Source organism: Leptomonas pyrrhocoris, assembly GCF_001293395.1.
Source record: "Leptomonas pyrrhocoris isolate H10 chromosome Unknown, whole genome shotgun sequence".
Classification (NCBI taxonomy): domain Eukaryota; phylum Euglenozoa; class Kinetoplastea; order Trypanosomatida; family Trypanosomatidae; genus Leptomonas; species Leptomonas pyrrhocoris.
In genome coordinates, this window is record NW_015438359.1 from 1487726 (window position 1) to 1505347 (window position 17622).

The window sequence follows — 17622 nt, forward strand, 5'->3', positions numbered from 1 at the left end:
TTTTTTTCTTGCTGATTTCTGTTGTTTTCATCTTTTTCCCTTAAATAAGAACCGTTAAAAATGCTGTGCATTCCCAGCCGATTAAGAAGCAATGGAAGCAACTACAACAAAAGAAGTGCCTCTCTTTTTTATTTGTTTTATTGCTTCTCTGCGGGCGCCGTCACCGAGGCGCTCGAAAGGAATATGGAAGAGATGGAGAACACATCAGCGGGGTGGTGGTTGCTCCTTGGTCGTCTAGGTGTCTTTCGCGCGGTGCCTCCGAGGGGTGACTGCGTCTGCAGGAAAAACAGTGAAGAGGGGACTTGTAGTACTTTATTTGTTTGTCTCTGTTCTTTATCTCGAGTAATATCTTGATGGCTTGAAATAAGTTGTCGTGCGTGATGACGTACCTGTTTCTAACATAAGCAGCTTTACTGCACTAACATGAAAGCAGCAAACCGTAACGTGAGGGGGAAGGGATGTGGTCGAGGAAGTGCCGCTGAAATCTGCCGGCTGGCTTCGTCGTCATCGGTGTCGGCCTTCTTTTTTGCTCTCTCTCTCTTCGCCGTTGGTGCACGATCTTTTTTGCCGTATTACTCTGGCGGTGATACGCTTCCTTCTCCTCCTTTCTTTGTGTTGACAATTTGAAGGAAGTTGAATGATAGCGAAATCCGTGTGAAGACGGGGGAGCAAAGTGCGATGAATGAGAGCGCTGCAGCGTTGAGTGCATTTTGCGTCAACCCGCAGTCCGGCCAATACGTCGGCGAATGATCCTGTTTTTGTTTCTATTATCATGCCCCCCAAAAGTACGAGGAGGTGCTGCTCTCTCTACACCGGCGATGTGTGTTGTCTCTCCTCTTCTTTACCTTTTGGCCCTTTCTTTGAAACCGCAAAAATAACTCCATCGACACCTCGTCACACACCCACCCATACACGTGTAATCAAAAAGTTCTCCTACCGATACCGACACGCGCACCGTGAGTCCTTCAGTGTAAAAGAGAAAAAGTGTTTCTTTAGATTTCTTATCTCTTTCTCTGGCGCCGCTGGATCGTAGGTACATCCGTCAAATCAAGAGCGATAGAACTGGGTCAAGATGGGCAAATACACGATGCTGCACAACATCAACAAGGTGTTGTGCGTTCTTCTCGATGACGGGCGGAGCATCAACGGCAAGCTTCTCGTTTTCGACAAACACATGAACGTCGTACTGGGCGACGCAACCGAGGAGCGGCCGCGCTCGAAGCGGGCGATGGAGGAGGGCACACCCGCACCGACTCGTCAGCTGGGCCTGATACTGCTTCGCGGCGAGCATGTGGTGTCCGTCACGGTGCTGAAGGACAGCGCAAACGGCAGTGGGGACGCGGTTAACTTTAGCAAAGCGCCGAAGTCGGCCAAGGCTGGCGCAGTCAAGCGGAAGCGCGAAGAGTAAAATGAGAATAATAAAAAAGGTCTGCACAACTGCGCTGCACCGACGCTTTTACCTCTGCATGGCTCATGCGTTAAAAAAGAAAGCAACAACAGAAGGATTCATGAGCTGATAGCTTTCATGCTCAGCAGAACGATGCGTTGCCACGAGGCACGCCGCACGGACTCCCCCCCCCTCTTTCTTGGCAGCGCAGTAGCTGCGTGTTCCACGAGGTTTTCGATGGAAAGCGGGTCGTTTGCCGATGACACCATCTGCGGTGGTCGTTGGAGCGGTTCATCGTTTGCTGGTGCGTTTTTATTCCCTTTTTTTTGGTTGTCTGATGGCCGTTGGTGTTGTGAGGACTCGAGGTGTGGGGGTTCTGAAGAGGTGAATAAATTTGCGGATTCAATGAACGCAGGCTACGAGCTGAAGACTGTGCCTGCGCTTCTCTGTTCCAGACTCCCATTTGATAACTGCGATACCCCGACCGGGAGGAGGGGTGGTGGTGGTGGTGGAAACAGCGATTGAAAGCAAGTTGTCCAACCGACGGGCCTCTCTGAGAGCTTTAACAAGGAAGCCCCTCTTTTTTCTGGCTTCGCTACACAGAAGGCCGACTGCGAAATATTAAGTTACGACTTTCAACATTCCAAGCTGACCCCCTGAGAACCCAACAGCGTTCCTCTCTCTCCTTCTTTCCTCTTTCTCTAATGAAATTTTGCACTTAGATTTCGGTTCCGTTTCTTATTTTAAATTTCCACTGTTGCTCTGCCGTTTGGCTGCTGTATTGCTGATCAGTGTGTCTCGCAACTCGTTCTATCTTTTCTTTTTATTTCGTAGCTGCACGACGTACCCCTTCGAGCAGATGAGCGCTTCGCGGACGCCGGTGCACGCCGGCTCGGGCCACAGCAACAGCAGCAGCGCTGCTACTCCCGCCCCACCGAAGATGAAAGCCACGGTCCCGCTGACCTCCGTCGACCACGGGCACGTCGCCACTCGCTCCTCCAGCGATAACCGCCACGCGCCGCATGCCGCCAGTAGCCGCGGCAACCAGCTGAACTCGCCTTCCAGCCGCAGTAAGCGCGACAGCCCTGCCGGCACGCCGACGCACCACACCAAGAAAACCAACTCCGCGGGTGAACTTGACGAAAACGGCGCCCCTCCGGCTATGCGACGCAGTGGAGGGGCCGCCGCGGCCGCCGCGGCAGAGAATAGTAGTGCGGGAGTGAAGGCATCGGACGCCGCCACCGAGAAGAAAGGGCGACGAGGGAGTTTCAAAGGTACCGCGAAGTGGTTCGAGGGCGACAAGACCAACCGACCCGCCGACAAGGAGCTGAATAAAGATGTAGGAACGGTGAGCGACGGGGTGGCCGATCAGGAGCTCGCGCGGGGGGAGCAGGCGGAGCGGGCGCAGCGGCAGGCGGAACAACTCGCCCAGCGCATCGCCAACCCGCCGACGGGATTTCAGGCGGCGCTGCCGCGACTGAACGAGCTGGACGTCACGAACAGCTGGGACAAGCTGCTGCGCATGATCCGCAACGAGTACGACATGTCCTGCCTCACCAACTGTCTTGCACGGGAGCTGGACGAGGACGTCGCGTGGAATCCAGAGCTGCTGCTCGTGCAGCTCACCTCCGACATGATGGATGCGGCAGACCTGCAGAAGGACAGTGAGGTGTACGTGCCGGTCGACGCCAGCGATATCGGTCAAATGAGGGGTGGCGAGGTGGTGCGGAAGAGGGGGGAGAAGGTGGTGCCTGCGCAGAGTGCTGGCGGTCCGGCACCGGAGGGGGCTGCCGCTGCCGCTGGCACTGCAGGTACGGCGAGCCCCAAGCCGAAACTAGGGTTTACCGCACCCGATCCTCAAGCGAAGCCCTCTCCGTCGAAGCAGCAGACCCCTGCGGGGCCGAGGGCGGCAGCAGGGACAACCAGCCCACCCCCAAAGAAAGAAGAAAGGCCGGCCGGTCCCAAGAGGAGCGGCATGAAGACCCTCTTTAAGAAGTGAAGAAAGAAACGTGCCTCATTTCTTTCCTCTTTGCTGTTCTTTTCCTTTCGCAGGTGCAACCGGCGGTTTCATGCTGTGGCGATTTCCGTAGATCGTGGCTGTTGCATTGTGCAACACCTTTTATATGTTTCTTTTCTTCCCAATGCGTGACTGTGCGACTCGCATTCTCCCCCCTCATGTACGTGTCCGTCATTGGATGGCTTCTTCATCTTCCTTCGTTTTTCCCTCTGTCGTTTTGGATGTTCATCTCGCGCCAAACTTGCCGATCTTCGCGTGCTCTTTCTCTCTTTCTGATTTCCAATCGTACGCAGCATATCTGCATGGAAAAAAAAAAGGAAGAGGAAGATAAAACAAGAAAGGAACCCCGCGCGTGCAGTACGAACACAGTTGTACCTCAGTTTCCTTTGACGTCGCTGGGAATTGACGCAGCCGTCGTGGTCGCCCGTCGTCAACTGCTGGAGGAGAAGAATGGAAGAGCAGCGTATTACTGCTGTTGTTGCGGGACATGCGCATTGGCGGCAAACCTGTCTGAATTCCCCGAATGGCGTTGATGACTGCTATCCTGCTCTTTAACATAAACGATCACAAAAAGCAACCTACATCAACTTTTCTCCCCTTCTCTTCCTCGGTTTGAACGTAACGCTTCCATTGCCGTGCCTAAAAGGAAAGCATCGACTTCTCCCTCCTTTCACATCCACTGCTCGCTGACCGGTCACAAGTTTTTCATTCTTTTTTTTTCCTCCCTGCGGGTCTTACGAGCTGTGGACTGCACAACGGAATCCAAATTAGGCGAATCGCTTTCACGTGTGTGGTGGTGCAGGTAAGTAGAGAGCGGTCATCGCAAGACGAACAACATCGCATTAACTGCTCGTTTCGCCGCTCCGCACCTGTCACACCGAACCCAGAGACGGGGCGAGGAGGCTTTTCCAGACTCTTCACGCCTGATCTGATCCTAATCAGTTCTCGCTGACTTGACCGCCGATAGAACGCTGATAGTGTTTTCTTTCACGTTCGTATAGCTTCTGAAGCTTCAACCAAAAAGCAAGAAGGTAAAGATCGCAACGATGAAGAAGGTTCTCGTGCTGAACGGCGACTCCTACGTGGGCCGCCACGTGGTGAAGAGCTTCTACCAGTCGCAGGAGTACGACGTTGAGATCACCCGCACCAAGTCGGATGCACGAAACGCCGCGACGGCGGGGGCAAACGGTCAGATGTGGGCGGATGCGGCAACCCGCGTCGGGGCTCTCCCCACAACGTCCTCCCTCGACACCGCGGCGGACATCCTCAGCGCGCGGGAGGCAGAGAACGGCCCTTGTGCTGCTGCTGCTGCTGCTGCGTCTCGTTCGCATCAGCAGGAAGCAGCGCAGCGCGCCGCCCTGCCAGCCGACATTCAACCCTGTGTGTGCGGCGTCGTGCCGAAGCACAACGACGACACCGAGGCCTTTCGAGTTCGTTTACTCGCTAACGATGTGGTCGTGGCGGTGATGGAGGACGACGCCTACGAAGCCACCTGCGCCATTCGCATTCTCGAAAGCACCCACTACGAGGTGGAAAAGACGTTCGTGCTGGTCTCCTCGGCTGTCACGTGGGCGTACACGCTCGAGTCGGAGCGCGCGCGGGCCCGGCTGACACGGCAGCGCGAGCGGGACGAGGCACGCGACAGCTTCTTCCGGGAGCTCCTCGAGGCGGAGGAGGAGGGGCGAGAGGACTACGACGACGAAAGCGCTACTGCCGTTGCCGCGCGCACGGCTCGCCGCGCTGCTCGTCGTCGCGAGCTCGAGCCGCGGCTACCGCCCTCCCTGCGTGACCCCCTGCCCGGAGAGGACGAAGCGGAGATTCGTGAGCTCGTCCCCGACCGCGTCTTCACCGAGGAAGGCTACGCGGCTCGTGTTCCACACCCCCGCTTTCAACACTGGCACGCGCTGGAATACCTGGTGAAGCGCGCCAACACGCAAACGCTGCACACGTACGTCGTCTTTGCCGGCCTGCCCTACGGTGCCGGCGAAGGGGAGGCGGCGCTCTACGGATTGCTGCGCAGCGCGTGGCATCACCAACCGTTGCTCCAGTACGGGCCCGGAACGAACGCGATTCCCATGATTCACGTGCAGGACCTCGCCGCCATTCTCTTCAAGCTGGGCAACTCGTACGACACCCTGGACGAGCGGTACATGTTTGCGGTGGATCAGGGACGAGTGACGCAACGGCAGCTCTTGCAGGCGGTTCGCGCGACGCTGGGTGGGTCGGTGCAGCCTGCTCGATCCAGTCAACACGCGTTGTGCGATGTGGCAACCTCCGTGAAGGAAGCAACCGTGGCAGCAAGCGGCGGCCCCGAGGCGAACCACGCCCACGTTAACACACTGGAGTCCTCCTTGTCTGCGCCTTCCAACCAACTAGCGGCGACTGTCCCTGGCTCCACTTTGGGTGCTGCCACTCCAGCCGCTAGACCCCTTCGCACCTCTGCCTTCAGTGCGAATTTGACGAAGCTGGATCGGCTAGAGTTGCCGCCTCCCTCGTCCCCGCAGGACCTCTTTCGGGTGTTTGGCAACGAGCCGTGCTGGGGGGACGGCGGCGTTCTGCTCTCCGCCTTTGTCCTTTCCGACATTCAGGCGGAGCCGGCCGCGGTGCTGAACCTGCACCCGGCGGAGGACTGGGTCGCGTTGGAAGGCTTTACGATGAGCCTCGACCTCGTCCTCGCTCAGTTCCGCGAGGCGCACGAGCAGCTCTTCCGCCCAGTGCGCGCCCTCATCACCGGGCCCCCGCTCTCGGGTGCGGACACCCTCGCTGTCGCCGTCGCCCAGCGCTGCCACGCACCGTTCTTGCCCGTGTCGACGGTCGTGCGGGATTACACGGCGCACGTCGCGGAGGTGCGGGCGGCGCTGCGGGCGCTGCTGATGCGTCGGCTGCAGCGACGCCGTGCGCGGGTGCAGGCCCGCCTCGTGCGGCTCGCCGTACAGGAGAAGGAGGCACGGCGCGCTGCGCTGGCGGCGAAGCGGCGGGCGAAGCGAGACGCAAAACGCGCCAGAAACCGGAAGAGACGTGGACAGGACGGTGCGGCTGCAGGAGGCGGCGACAACGACAGCGGAGAAGATGACCTCGAAGACGACGACGACGACGATGAGGGCCCGACGGCGGAAGAGGAGGATGACACGGTGGATGAGGAAGACCTCGCTGGCGAGGACTCGCTGCACTCCTCCATTTCTATTTTTATCCCTCCCAAGGTCCCGGTCGCGTCAGATGACGGCGAAGACGGGGAAGAGGCGGGTGATGAGGAGGAGGGATTGACTGGCAACGGCGACGAGTCTCCGTCGTCAGGCCGCCACCCGCAACGCGCCCCACTTCGACCCGTGGAGGAGGTCGTGGACGAGGCGTACATCCGCGGCGGCGGCGGCGGCGCAGACGGCGATGAGGAGGCTGGTATGATCGACGAGGAGCAGGAAGAGGGCGAGGACGTTAACGGCAATGGCGAGGCTGATGGTGTCACGTGGCTGGACCAGCTCGAGGAGCAGGACGCAGAGAAGCAGGCGGAACTTCTCGAAATCCAAGACCTGCTACCTGAGGAAATGAGTGATTACGCAGGGGAAGGCCTGCAGCCGTTTGTGATGCCACGATTTGCGGCACGTCGTCGCGGGCGCGACTTTGCGCGTGACGTGGACCGGCAGGAGCGGCGCTGCATCCACGCGCTGCGTCGTGAGTACGTCTTAGGGCTGCGGGTGCTTTCCCTGAAGGTGTCAGCGAAGGACGGCCGGCTGCCGCGGCCCCTGCCGCCACCGATGTCCGGCGATGACGACGACGAGGATGGCGACCACAATAGGGACAGCGTGAAGGGGGTGCCGCACAAGTCTGCGGAGGAGGACGCGGATGAGGAGGGCGAGGACGGATCGGAAGAGGGCTCGCACGAGGACAGTGACGGCGCGGCGGAGGACCAAGGTGAGGAGGCGGCCAACGAGGGGGACGCCTCCAACTCGGAAAACCAGGACGAGGAGGGCGACAACGATGATGACGACGTTGACGATGACGACGGCGCTTCATTAGCGGCTGCGGCCGAGGCGGAGAACGTGCTGGAGGCTGCAAGGAACGAGGACGCGTCGAACTACTTGGATCACGCGCTGGCCTTCATGCTCCGCTGGCGGCTGCGGCAATCGGACTGTCGCTGCCAGGGCTACGTGCTAGGCAACTTCCCCCAGACTCTCTCGCAGGCCGTTTTGTGCTTCAAGGCAAACGAGACGGAGCTGGAGGATGCGGAGCTGCGACGCCAGCGGGCGTTGGCCCCGCTGCTGACTCGCTTAGATGATCACGAGAGCAACAGCATCGACGTGGCGGCAGAGGCGGCTGGTGGTGGCGGTGGAGGCGAGGAGGGGGACGAAGAAACCCCGCTGCCGCCCCCGCTGGATGAGGACTTCCCTTTACCAGATATCGCAACGATGGAGGAGGCGCAACTGCGTGCGTTGGAGAAGGCACACTGGCGGGCCCGCGGCGGCAGCAGTGCTGTTGCTGCTGCTGCTGCTGATCCTGCGGCGGCTGGGGCCTCGGAGGTCTCAGACGGTGAAGGTGAGGAGGCGACAGAACCGGAGCCGGAGGAGGTGATGGCACCGGTGGATGAGGCGCTTTTTGTGGACCACGTCGTGAGTCTGCAGGCGAATACGACGCTGCTACGCGCTACCGTGGAGGCGATGGAGACGAACCTGAAGGTGACTGCGGGCGCTTCGCCCTCGGCCCCGTCAGAAGGGCAGCAACAGCAGCACGCAACGGCGTCAAACGACGAGATCCACGCCTTGAACGCTTTACGGAGCCTCTTATCCAGTTCCCCCTACGCAAGTCAGTTGGACGATTACCTGCGTCACCACGCGCCGACTGTGCCACCGACGCAGTCGCTGCTGGCGTGGCTGCGAGCCGTCACGACCACACCAGCCCTCGGTGCGCGCCCTGCGCCGGTCATCGTACCGCTTTCCAATGACGCGGCAGGGACCGATAGCTTCTCCAAGGCGGAGATGAGTGGCGGCGGCGGTGGTGGTGATGCCGCCGGAGCTGACGGAGCTGACGGTGTGACGACCACCTTGGAAGCCCCGCCCACCACGCGCACCGCGGAGGTCATTGCGGTGCCAGCCCCCGTACTCACAGTAACGCAGGTAAAGGCGAGTTGGTGTGTCGCGTACGAGGCGGCGCATCCGCCACGCAGCAGCAGCAGCAATACTGTCGCGTCTGCCCCCGCGCAGAAAGGAGAAGGCGTCACGCTGCTGGAGGAGGGGCTGCCGATCGCGCTGCTGCGCCTCGCCCCACTCTTCTGGATCGGTGGCGCCATGACGGACTCTACCTCGTCTCTGTCGCCGCGTCAAGCCAAAACGCGAGCTGCCGCTACTGCTGCTACTGCTGCTGCTGAGGATGGGAAGGCTGTGCCGCTGCCGTTGATGGAGTTGCAGCGTGGGCTGTGTGAGCGCCTCGCACCACGACGACGGCTTGCCGCGTGCGCCGCCTCCTCTGCCGCTGCAGAGAAGGAAAGTCCAAAGCCTTTGCCGACCCTTCCCACCCCGACCACGATGACGACACCGTTGCAGGCCACACCCACGGTGAACGACGAGAAGGTGCTCACCACCATCGCACAGGAGCGCAAGAAGCTCATGGATCTCGAGAAGCGGGAGGTGCAACTGGAGGACATGATCGCCCGAGAAGGCGCGGCGCAGGTGGCGCAGGAACGCACCGCACTGCGCAAGCTGCAACTCGCAGAGGAGAGCCGTGATGCCGCGGCACTGCTGCGGGTGCCGGCAGAGGCATACTTGATGAAGTACGTTCTGCCCAGCTTGACACCGGCCATGACGGAGGTGGTGCGGACGCGCGCAGACGATCCGGTGACGGTGCTGGCGAACGTGCTCTTCGACTACCACCGCCGTACGACGATCTAAAAGAAAAACTGAAAAGAAAGCGACGCCAGCAAAACAGTTTGTACTTCGTCTTAGACGTCGTCGTTCGCAGAGCTACCGTTTTCTTCTCCCTCTGCGGTGCAGCGTAGTTGTATTCCTCATTCAATTTGTCTGACGCCCTCTTCTATTATCCTTTTGTTTCTCCTCTCGTGCGTGGGAGGAGGCGAAGAGGAAACGACAAAGCGGAGGCAAAGGCCGAGGACACATCTCCGCAACGCTGTGTCACCGCACAAATGGAGAAGAGAGATGTAAAAAAGTTTACCAATATACATACAATGTATTTTCTGATGTATTGGCCGTTTGTTTTTTCATGTATGCTGCGAACTCCGGCAGACCCAACTGCCGTCTTTTACTTTATATATTTCGTTGTTTAACGTGTAGATGTAAGTCTTGCATGTGATGAGGAAAGGAAAAAATATTTGTCGATCACAACAATACGACGTGAAGAGAGCGGCAGGCACCCGCACACACCAGCCAAAAATAGGCGAGGCGAGGCAAGTCCGTCAACGGATCCGAAGCTGATCTGCTTTCGGTGGGTTTGACTTGCCCTTGTGGAAAAGGAAGAGAATAGGAGGAAAGTGAAGCTATGCAGCACTTTCTTGTTCTTCTCACGAGCAGTCTCCCGCTGACGATGTGCCAAAGAAGACTTTCGTTTGTTGGGTAAAGCGACACACGCAAAAAGCATTCAAACAATATATTTTTGCTTTTCGATTTTACTTCCCTCTTTTCGAATCTTTTCCTGCTTTGCGTACGACGACGACATTCTTCCGATGTCCCTTCTCTCGCGTCATCAACGCCATCCCCGAACAGCCATGTAAGAAGGGAGAAAGAAGCGTTCATCGTGTTTCTCTGGGTTTTCTATTTTGCACCCACGCTACGACAACAATACGAAACGGGCGAACCCATCCACCAAACAAATAAAACTAAATTGAAAAAAAAAATGCCTGTCAGTTCTCTACTCGAGCGCATGCGCAAGAAGCTCCAGGAGAAGGCGGCGGCAGCGGGTGGAAGCAAAAGCGGACCCGCAGACTCTACGAACGTCGGCAGTTCTAACACTGGCGAGGACGGTGCTCTCTCCAACTCTAACGCCCCTCAAAACAGCAGCAGTAATTACGCACCACCAGCTATGCCGCTTCCACCTCCGGTGTTCGCCTCACCGTCCTCCGCTCGCCTTGACTACCGCGACACGGCCAACGACCCCCTCTGTGTGCCCTTCACGGCCGATATGGCGGCGCCGATTCTCACGCAGCTTCTTCACACGTTTTCCCCGACTGAGATCGAGCCAGCAGATGCAGCGAATGCGTCTACGGCACCTGCCTCGACGGACAAACCGTCCGATGTGCCAATCGAATCCGAAAGGGAAAGTCCCACCTCTGCCACAGCACACTTCACCGCTGGCGTGCACGGAGATGCTCGGTCAGTGCAGCGCAGCACAGCCGTCGTGGACGAGGCGGCGCGGCACCTTCGCGAGTTCCTCGCCGTCGTCGTACACGACGATACCTCAGCCGCTGAAGCGAGTTCACCGGCTCCTTCCACGACCACCTCTACCACTCCCACCACAAGTCTTTATGAGGACACTGCGTACGTCAAGGCATGTGCGTTGGGGCGGGTCGACGTCTCCGGTGCGGTGCGGCCGATGTGTCGCGATGTACAGCGCTACAAGCGCGTGGGGTCCATCTCCCAAGGCGTCTACGGCGTCGTCTTCCGTGCTGTCGCTGCCGACGATGATGGCGATGCGGCGCCGAATAGCACCGACGAAGTGGCTAATTCGAAGACTGCGGTGCCGACGACGAACTCCTCCTCGGCCACCCCGTCATTGCCGCTACGCAAGTCCTATGCACTGAAGCACATCAAGAAGATGTGGCTGGAGGACTCGCAGATTGGCTTCCCGCCGTACCTCATGCGCGAGATAGACCTTCTCTTGCGTTTACGGCACCCGAATGTGATGGGGGCACGGGAGCTGGTACTGCTGGACCCCACGCCGCTCCCGCAACCGCGGCCGATGCTGGCGGTGTCGATGGGTCCCGCTTCTCACGTTGCGCACTCCCGTCGACGACCTCGTGAGGCCGTCGATGTGACGGCGGACCACAGTCCAGGCGACGCCTCGTCCGTACCACACCATCCCAAGCCGAGGAAGGATTCGCTGACGGCTGCGGCGTCGGACAGCGGCAACAGCGATGCTGCGTCTGCCCCTGCGCGTCCGCTCGCCGCCGTGGGCGCCGTGGGCGAGACGAAGGATGTCTTCTTAGTGATGGACTTCTGCCCGTTTGACTTGACCACCTACATGCGCCGCTACCGCACCACGCCGACTGGTCAGATTCCGTACTTTCATGTCACCTCCCGCAACGCACACCCTGGTGCAGCGGCAAACTACGTGGCGCGTGCGAAGTCGATCGCGTATCAACTGTTCAACGCCGTCGCCTTCATGCACGCCAATCGTGTGCTACACCGCGACTTGAAGACGTCGAATGTTCTGCTGGACGATGACGGCTACGTGAAGGTGTGCGACTTTGGACTTGGCCGGCTGTACCGCGAAGGCCAAAGCCTGACGCCGACGGTGGTGACGTTAATGTACCGTGCCCCTGAGCTGCACCTTGGCGTGGTCGACTACTCGCACAAGATGGATGTGTGGTCGCTCGGCTGCATCCTGGCCGAGCTATTTCTCCGCCGCCCCCTCTTCCACGCCTCGACCGACAGCAATCACCTACTCGCCGTGTGCGACGTCATCGGCATCCCCACGGAGGAGACATTCGCCGGGCTTTATCACCTGCCGCAGACGAAGGTGATGATGCAGTCGCTGCCGCGGTGGAATCGCGTGTCACGACTCGCCGATCTCTTCAAGCCGGGTGCCACGATGTCCACGCCTTCGCACGGCGACATGCCGGTGGCGGCGGAGGCGGCGCTGCTGCCTGCCGAGGGGCTTGAGCTGTTGCAGTCGATTTTTCAGTGGAACCCGCGTCGTCGACCCTCTGCGGAGGACGTCCTTCGACATTCGTTTTTCCACACGGAGCCGCTGCCCTGCGCGCCGGCGGAGCTGATGCACCCTGTCCCATGGAAAGACGCGGCACCACCGGCAAGCAGCAGCAGCAGCAACACGACGACCTCCCCCATCGCTGACTGTGCTCCCGGCCACGGCGATGACGTCGACGGGGGCTCCGCCATCATCGGAGGCAGCTGTCCAAGCAGCAGCCGGAGGAAGAGATGAGAAAGTCAACGACTCTGCGCCGTTGTCAGCGAATCAGAACAGGGCACACGCCTTACCCCACCTTGCTGTGGCTGCTGACTCCGCGAGCCAAGTCACGAGAAGCGGCGTGACGGCGAGCAAATCGACTCCAGAGGCCACAGCCAGTGACAACCCCAAGCACCTTGGAGGAGTAGCAGCACCGCTCTTGGTGACACCGCAGCCGATGGAGATGAACGGCCAAGGGAGTCTGCCGGGCGACGCGGACAGTCCAGCGAAAAAGCTGGAGCACCTAAACAAGCGCACCTTGGACGAGGAGGGTGATTTGGAGGCTGAACGCGAGGTGCGACTGGCGCAGATGAAGTTAAACCAAGACCTTGACGATGCGGAGGATGCACCATAAGCCGGACCCTAAAAACAACAACAAGAAAAGGAAATGATGGAAAGCGTGAGTTTCCACGGTGGCGTGGTCGTCCTGAACGACGTCTTATTCATTTTCCCCCTTTTTTAAATGCACTGGTACTATTACCAATGATTATAGACGCATGCGTTTTACGTATTTATTCTTCACCGTAAGGAAAGCGCCGTTCGAACATGTGTGACTTCGCAGGAGCGTTGTCTTCCTAGAGCTCATAACGTCAATGTTTCACTCAACAAAGAAAAAAGAAATCCTCCGCAGTAAACTCGTTTTGCCGCTTTATGGTATGTTGTACATGGGCGCTCATCTCGATCTGCACAACGAGACTTTCATTCCATGGACGAATCTGGCCTTTCTGTTCTTTCTGACTCCTCCACTCTATTCAGTTGTTGTGCACCTGGCGGAGGTAGCTGCTCTTCACACACGCGGCAACGCACAAACACAGCACGCGATACCTGCAACGTCTCTCCTTCCCTCTCTCTACGCTCCGTTGCGCCCTTTTGTTTTGGTCGCGCCGTCTCGTTTGGATGTTTAAGGGAGACCCACTCTCCTGCATCATCATCCTACAAACAACATCCTCCATGCACACACACAGTCACACACACAACAGCCTTATTTACAACAACTGATTTGATAGACGGACGTCGCGCAACTCGCAACATAAAGTTGCTTTGCCAAAGAGAGTCTTTTCCTGTTGTCGTTACATTAGAAATCTTACACTATGCAGCGCCGATAACACTGAGCAGATGTCTGATGAGATTGTATCTTCCGACCACGTGTCCGAGCCACCAGCGCCTTCACCCAGCACCGTTGATTCTTCAACTCCTGCCACGCTGCCGGACTCCTTTCACCTCCGACAGGCGCAGGCGCTGCACCGCTTTCTTCACCCCAGTCGAACGTTGCCAGACGAGGCGGCGGTGGCAAAATCGCCGGATTTATCGTCGGCGGAGGAGGACCGGGAGGACAGGGAGGAGGAGGGGGATGCCACTTATCGAGACGCGGTGCTGTTTGGTGCGGCATCTCAGTTCTGGCTGCCGAGCAGGACGGATAGCAGCTTCTCCGGTTCACACACACCTCCTGCTCCCTTGCCTCGGCCATCGGTGGTGCTTGGGGGAGCGTGTAGGGGCACCGTAGAGAGGCAGCGGAGTGCCGGTTGGCCCGCCGAGATGATGGTGGAGGCGGCTGTTGAGGGTAATCGGCGCGGCACACGGTATCCCGATACCGTAGGGCGGCCGGTGAACGATGAAGACGCACAGAGCACCGCCGAACGTACTCCTTTGCAAGAGGCGACCGACAGGGAGGTCGTTGCCTCCGTGGTGACGGCTTCATCGGCGGCGCTGCCTGGCAGCTCCCCAGCAACTAAAGCCGCTGCTGCTGTTCCTGCTGCTGTGCACGATGCCTTCCCTGGCACTGCATGTGAAGACGTCTCTGCGGCTTCGCGCAGTGCGGCATCTCCACTTCACGAACCCCACGTGGAAGCTTCGTCATCGCCATCGACAGTAGGGCGTACGAGGGCAACGAACCTCCAAGGGACACCAGCGCTGGTGGTGTGGAAGGCGGAAACGCGCTCTGTAGAGGATGGAGTCCACAACGTGCCGCAGACGTTATTTCCTTCTGCGTTGATGGGCAGGAAGGTGGCGGCGATGACTTCACCACGGGCAGCGGCGGACCCCGACAGACGCGGCGCCGCCGTCCAACAACAGAGGAGGCGATTTTCCATAGACGCCACGCCGGCACGTTACTCGGGCTATCATTCTAGCGAAAATGCAGATGGGCGCGACGGCGCTGGAGGTGAACCGGCGCTTGCAAATTCCAGCAGCGAGAGTGACAGCGAAGACATCTTCGACGACAACGGCGGTGGCAGCGGCTGTATATTTACTCTGTGTCTGATGTGCTGTACCTGGATCTACAGCCTATTACTGCGATGCTGTGGCGCCTGCTACAACTGCTGCCGCCACTGCCGCCTCACAGCTTCGTCTTTCCCGTCGCCGCGACGGGTCTTTTCAACGGCACTCGTGAGCGCAAACGAAGGCGACAACTATGGGAACGAAGACGTTGCAGATGCGGAGTCGCTGCTGCGCCGTCCTTTGCTGTCGGCTACCACGGCACACACAACGATCGCTACGAATATGAGTCCATACAGTTCGGGCCTGATTTCTCCTGCTATGGAGGAGGCTGCGTCGTCACGGCCACCACCACGCCGTCCTCTTTATTCCCCACCCGCGCAAGCATCATCGTCGGCATCGCCAACTCTGCCCCTCCCACGTGCGCCGACGCGGCGCGCAGTGCAGTCCCTGCGGTTCTCCGACGGGGAAGACCGCAGCTGCGATTCTGCTGGTGACATCGATGAGACCGGTGACAACGTAGCGATGCTTCAGGAGAGCGCGCAGCGACGACTACAACCACCACCACAACCGGCTTCTGCTCCTTTGATGCACTTCCCGCCTGCGTGGCAGCGGACAAATGTTGATGAAACACTGGCCGAGGTGGATAGCAACGGCGGCCGTCCGCCGGCGACGTCGCGACTGCGCCGGCTCGTGAAGAGGCTTTCCCGCTACTCACTGCGTGAGGTGTTGGCGTACTTCAACGTCTTTACAACGGCAGATGGCGCAGGCGTGCATGAAATAGCAGCTCATACCACCCAGGCGGCTGCTTTTGCGCACGCCAGGCGCCAGCGTGCTGGAGTTAGCTCTGCTTTCTCAGCGTCGCTCGTCAGCACGTCCTTTGCCGCCGATGCATCGCGTACAGACCATACGCCAGCGACTGGCAGTCCAACAGATTCTACTCATCCTCCTCCTCCTGCCGCGTCTGTTGCTTCTGCCGCCGCCCTTTCTGTTTTCACCAAACAACATAAAGAGCTTCCAAGCGTGTCCGCTGCTGGTCAGATCTTCGTTCTGCTGCATTATCTCGGCTTCGTGTTGCTGACGGTGGCGGTCATCGTGCTGGCCGTTTTTGAGTTTCGACACGACCTGGTGGCGGCGGTGCAGGACGAGACGGCGTGCAACCGCTTCCCCTATAAGGACCTCTTCCGACCAGACTTTTCGTTCAGCCTGATCTGTTTCTTTCTGAACAGCGCCTTTGCGACACACTACGCCCTGCGGGCCGTGCGCTACGAAAAGGGCGGGCTGCTGGTGGTGCAGGTGGTCATCACGGCGTTGCAGGTGTGCCGAGCCGCGTACTTTTTGCTGTTTGTCGCTGATCGGTATCTCCGTCGCTTTGACGACTCCAACGCACCACCGGACATCCCACTTCATCTCGTAGTGCAGCTGGCAGGCAGTGCGGATGGGCTGAGCGGCTCTACGCGAACACCGCCGTTTTCCGTAGATGAACCACCACGGCTGGTGCCGCTGCTGGTTTTTACCTGGGTGAGCGTCATCACAAGCGTGGCCTTGTTCTTTCTCGCCTCTCTGACCATTCCATGGGTCGGCGCAACTTTTGGCTGGCGGCGATACGCGCAGGGCATCGTCAGCGTCCGCCTCGAGCGGGTTCGTCAGCGGCTGACGACGCTACAGACCTGCGTTCAGCTGGACCGCGTCATCACCCTCAACGCGCACCTGGCGACGGTGTTTCTGCTCGACACGTGGCACGAGCAGCGCGAGCTGGTCCTTGTCACCGGCGCCACGCTGCTTCTCTACGCGCTGCTCGTGCCGACGCTGCGGCACACACGCCACTGGTGGCCGCTGCTGTGTGGCGGTTGTGTGCTGCTCGCCGTGAGCGGGTACTTCGCCGCGTTGATCGGCGACAGCCTTCAAAACGATTACCGCCTGCGTGCCATGTCGAGCTCCCCGTGGTACAGCGCGTGCTACACGGAGCAGCTGCCAGAGTGCTTGCGTCGGAGCTCTGTGGAGTACCCCATTTCAATTTATCGCGACGACCGTGGCGTAGGGCGGAACAACGCCTCTCTCAACGAGGCGAGTTACAAGTTATCGATTCAAGCTTTCAAGGCGTCTGCTCTCAACGCGAAAGCGTTGCCGGGCAGTTCTCTTGCTGCCATCGTTGGCTCTCCCGTGGAGACCACCTCACCAGCAGCAGCCATACCACAAACTTCGTTTCTGCTTGGCCTAGACCGCGTTGACAACACGTCGGACACGTACATCCCCACCTTCGGCGCCTTTCATGACTACTTCCGCATCTGTGGCTGCAACGAGACGTGCTTCTGTGAGGAAGAGGAGGAGAAACAGCATTTGCTGGTGCGCAGCATCGACCGCTGCTGCGGTTATTACGGGCAGTGCCGCCTGAAGGACGCCTACCGCACCTACGCGGTGATTCTGCTGGCGCTCTTGACGGTGCTGTCGTACGTTGTGCGGGTTGTGCTGCTGGCGGTAGCGTGGCGCCGGTCGATTGGCGAAGACGACGCGACTATTGAGCTCTTCTTGCGGGAGAAACAGGGGCGCCGTGACGGACCCCGCTGTGATCGTCATTTGCATTCGCAGCTGTCGGAGAAGCAAGAGCAAGATGCTCACAAACAGCTCAAGAGAGGGGACCTGCTGCCGCGGCCTCGTGCACTGCCCCGGACGAAGATGGAAGCCGTAGCTTCGACACCGAGTGAGGCGCTTGTGTGGAACCTTAACCAGTATGATGCGTGGCGCTACGAGTCTGAAGGCGGGGGAGTGCAGGCGGGTGTTGCCGGTGGTCGTGCTCCGCGGTCACTGACGTTTCAAAGCGCAGGTGAGAATCCGCTCTCTCGTTAGTCGGTGCGGTCCTGCCGGAATCGCTGTTTCC

At 59.2% G+C, this 17622-nt stretch overlaps 5 protein-coding genes across 10 annotated transcripts; all 5 read left to right on the top strand.

Annotated features, from left to right (window-relative positions):
- Nucleotides 1–926: 926 nt before the first annotated feature.
- ABB37_02307 (putative small nuclear ribonucleoprotein) lies at nt 927–1408 on the top strand (the record flags this gene model as incomplete). 2 transcript variants are annotated; one of them, XM_015799235.1, is made up of 1 exon in its annotated part: nt 927–1408. In XM_015799235.1, the coding sequence occupies exon 1, from the start codon at nt 1073–1075 to the stop codon at nt 1406–1408; it is 336 nt and encodes a 111-aa protein (XP_015662713.1). In that variant the 5' UTR covers nt 927–1072. The 2 variants fall into 2 exon arrangements, with proteins under 2 accessions (XP_015662713.1, XP_015662714.1); XM_015799236.1 differs by having other exon boundaries at nt 968–1408.
- Nucleotides 1409–2107: 699 nt separating this feature from the next.
- On the top strand, nt 2108–3386 carry ABB37_02308 (hypothetical protein; the record flags this gene model as incomplete). 2 transcript variants are annotated; one of them, XM_015799237.1, is made up of 1 exon in its annotated part: nt 2108–3386. In XM_015799237.1, the coding sequence occupies exon 1, from the start codon at nt 2247–2249 to the stop codon at nt 3384–3386; it is 1140 nt and encodes a 379-aa protein (XP_015662715.1). In that variant the 5' UTR covers nt 2108–2246. The 2 variants fall into 2 exon arrangements, with proteins under 2 accessions (XP_015662715.1, XP_015662716.1); XM_015799238.1 differs by having other exon boundaries at nt 2178–3386.
- Nucleotides 3387–4048: 662 nt separating this feature from the next.
- Nucleotides 4049–9283, top strand: ABB37_02309 (hypothetical protein; the record flags this gene model as incomplete). Of its 2 annotated transcripts, none has more annotated exons than XM_015799239.1 (1): nt 4049–9283. In XM_015799239.1, the coding sequence occupies exon 1, from the start codon at nt 4451–4453 to the stop codon at nt 9281–9283; it is 4833 nt and encodes a 1610-aa protein (XP_015662717.1). In that variant the 5' UTR covers nt 4049–4450. The 2 variants fall into 2 exon arrangements, with proteins under 2 accessions (XP_015662717.1, XP_015662718.1); XM_015799240.1 differs by having other exon boundaries at nt 4054–9283.
- Nucleotides 9284–10109: 826 nt separating this feature from the next.
- ABB37_02310 (protein kinase-like protein) lies at nt 10110–12506 on the top strand (the record flags this gene model as incomplete). Its single annotated transcript, XM_015799241.1, has 1 exon — nt 10110–12506. The coding sequence occupies exon 1, from the start codon at nt 10242–10244 to the stop codon at nt 12504–12506; it is 2265 nt and encodes a 754-aa protein (XP_015662719.1). The 5' UTR covers nt 10110–10241.
- Nucleotides 12507–13284: 778 nt separating this feature from the next.
- ABB37_02311 (hypothetical protein) lies at nt 13285–17591 on the top strand (the record flags this gene model as incomplete). 3 transcript variants are annotated; one of them, XM_015799242.1, is made up of 1 exon in its annotated part: nt 13285–17591. In XM_015799242.1, exon 1 carries the CDS (start codon nt 13647–13649, stop codon nt 17589–17591), a length of 3945 nt encoding a protein of 1314 aa, XP_015662720.1. In that variant the 5' UTR covers nt 13285–13646. The 3 variants fall into 3 exon arrangements, with proteins under 3 accessions (XP_015662720.1, XP_015662721.1, XP_015662722.1); XM_015799243.1 differs by having other exon boundaries at nt 13344–17591; XM_015799244.1 differs by having other exon boundaries at nt 13435–17591.
- Between the last annotated feature and the right edge of the window lie 31 nt (nt 17592–17622).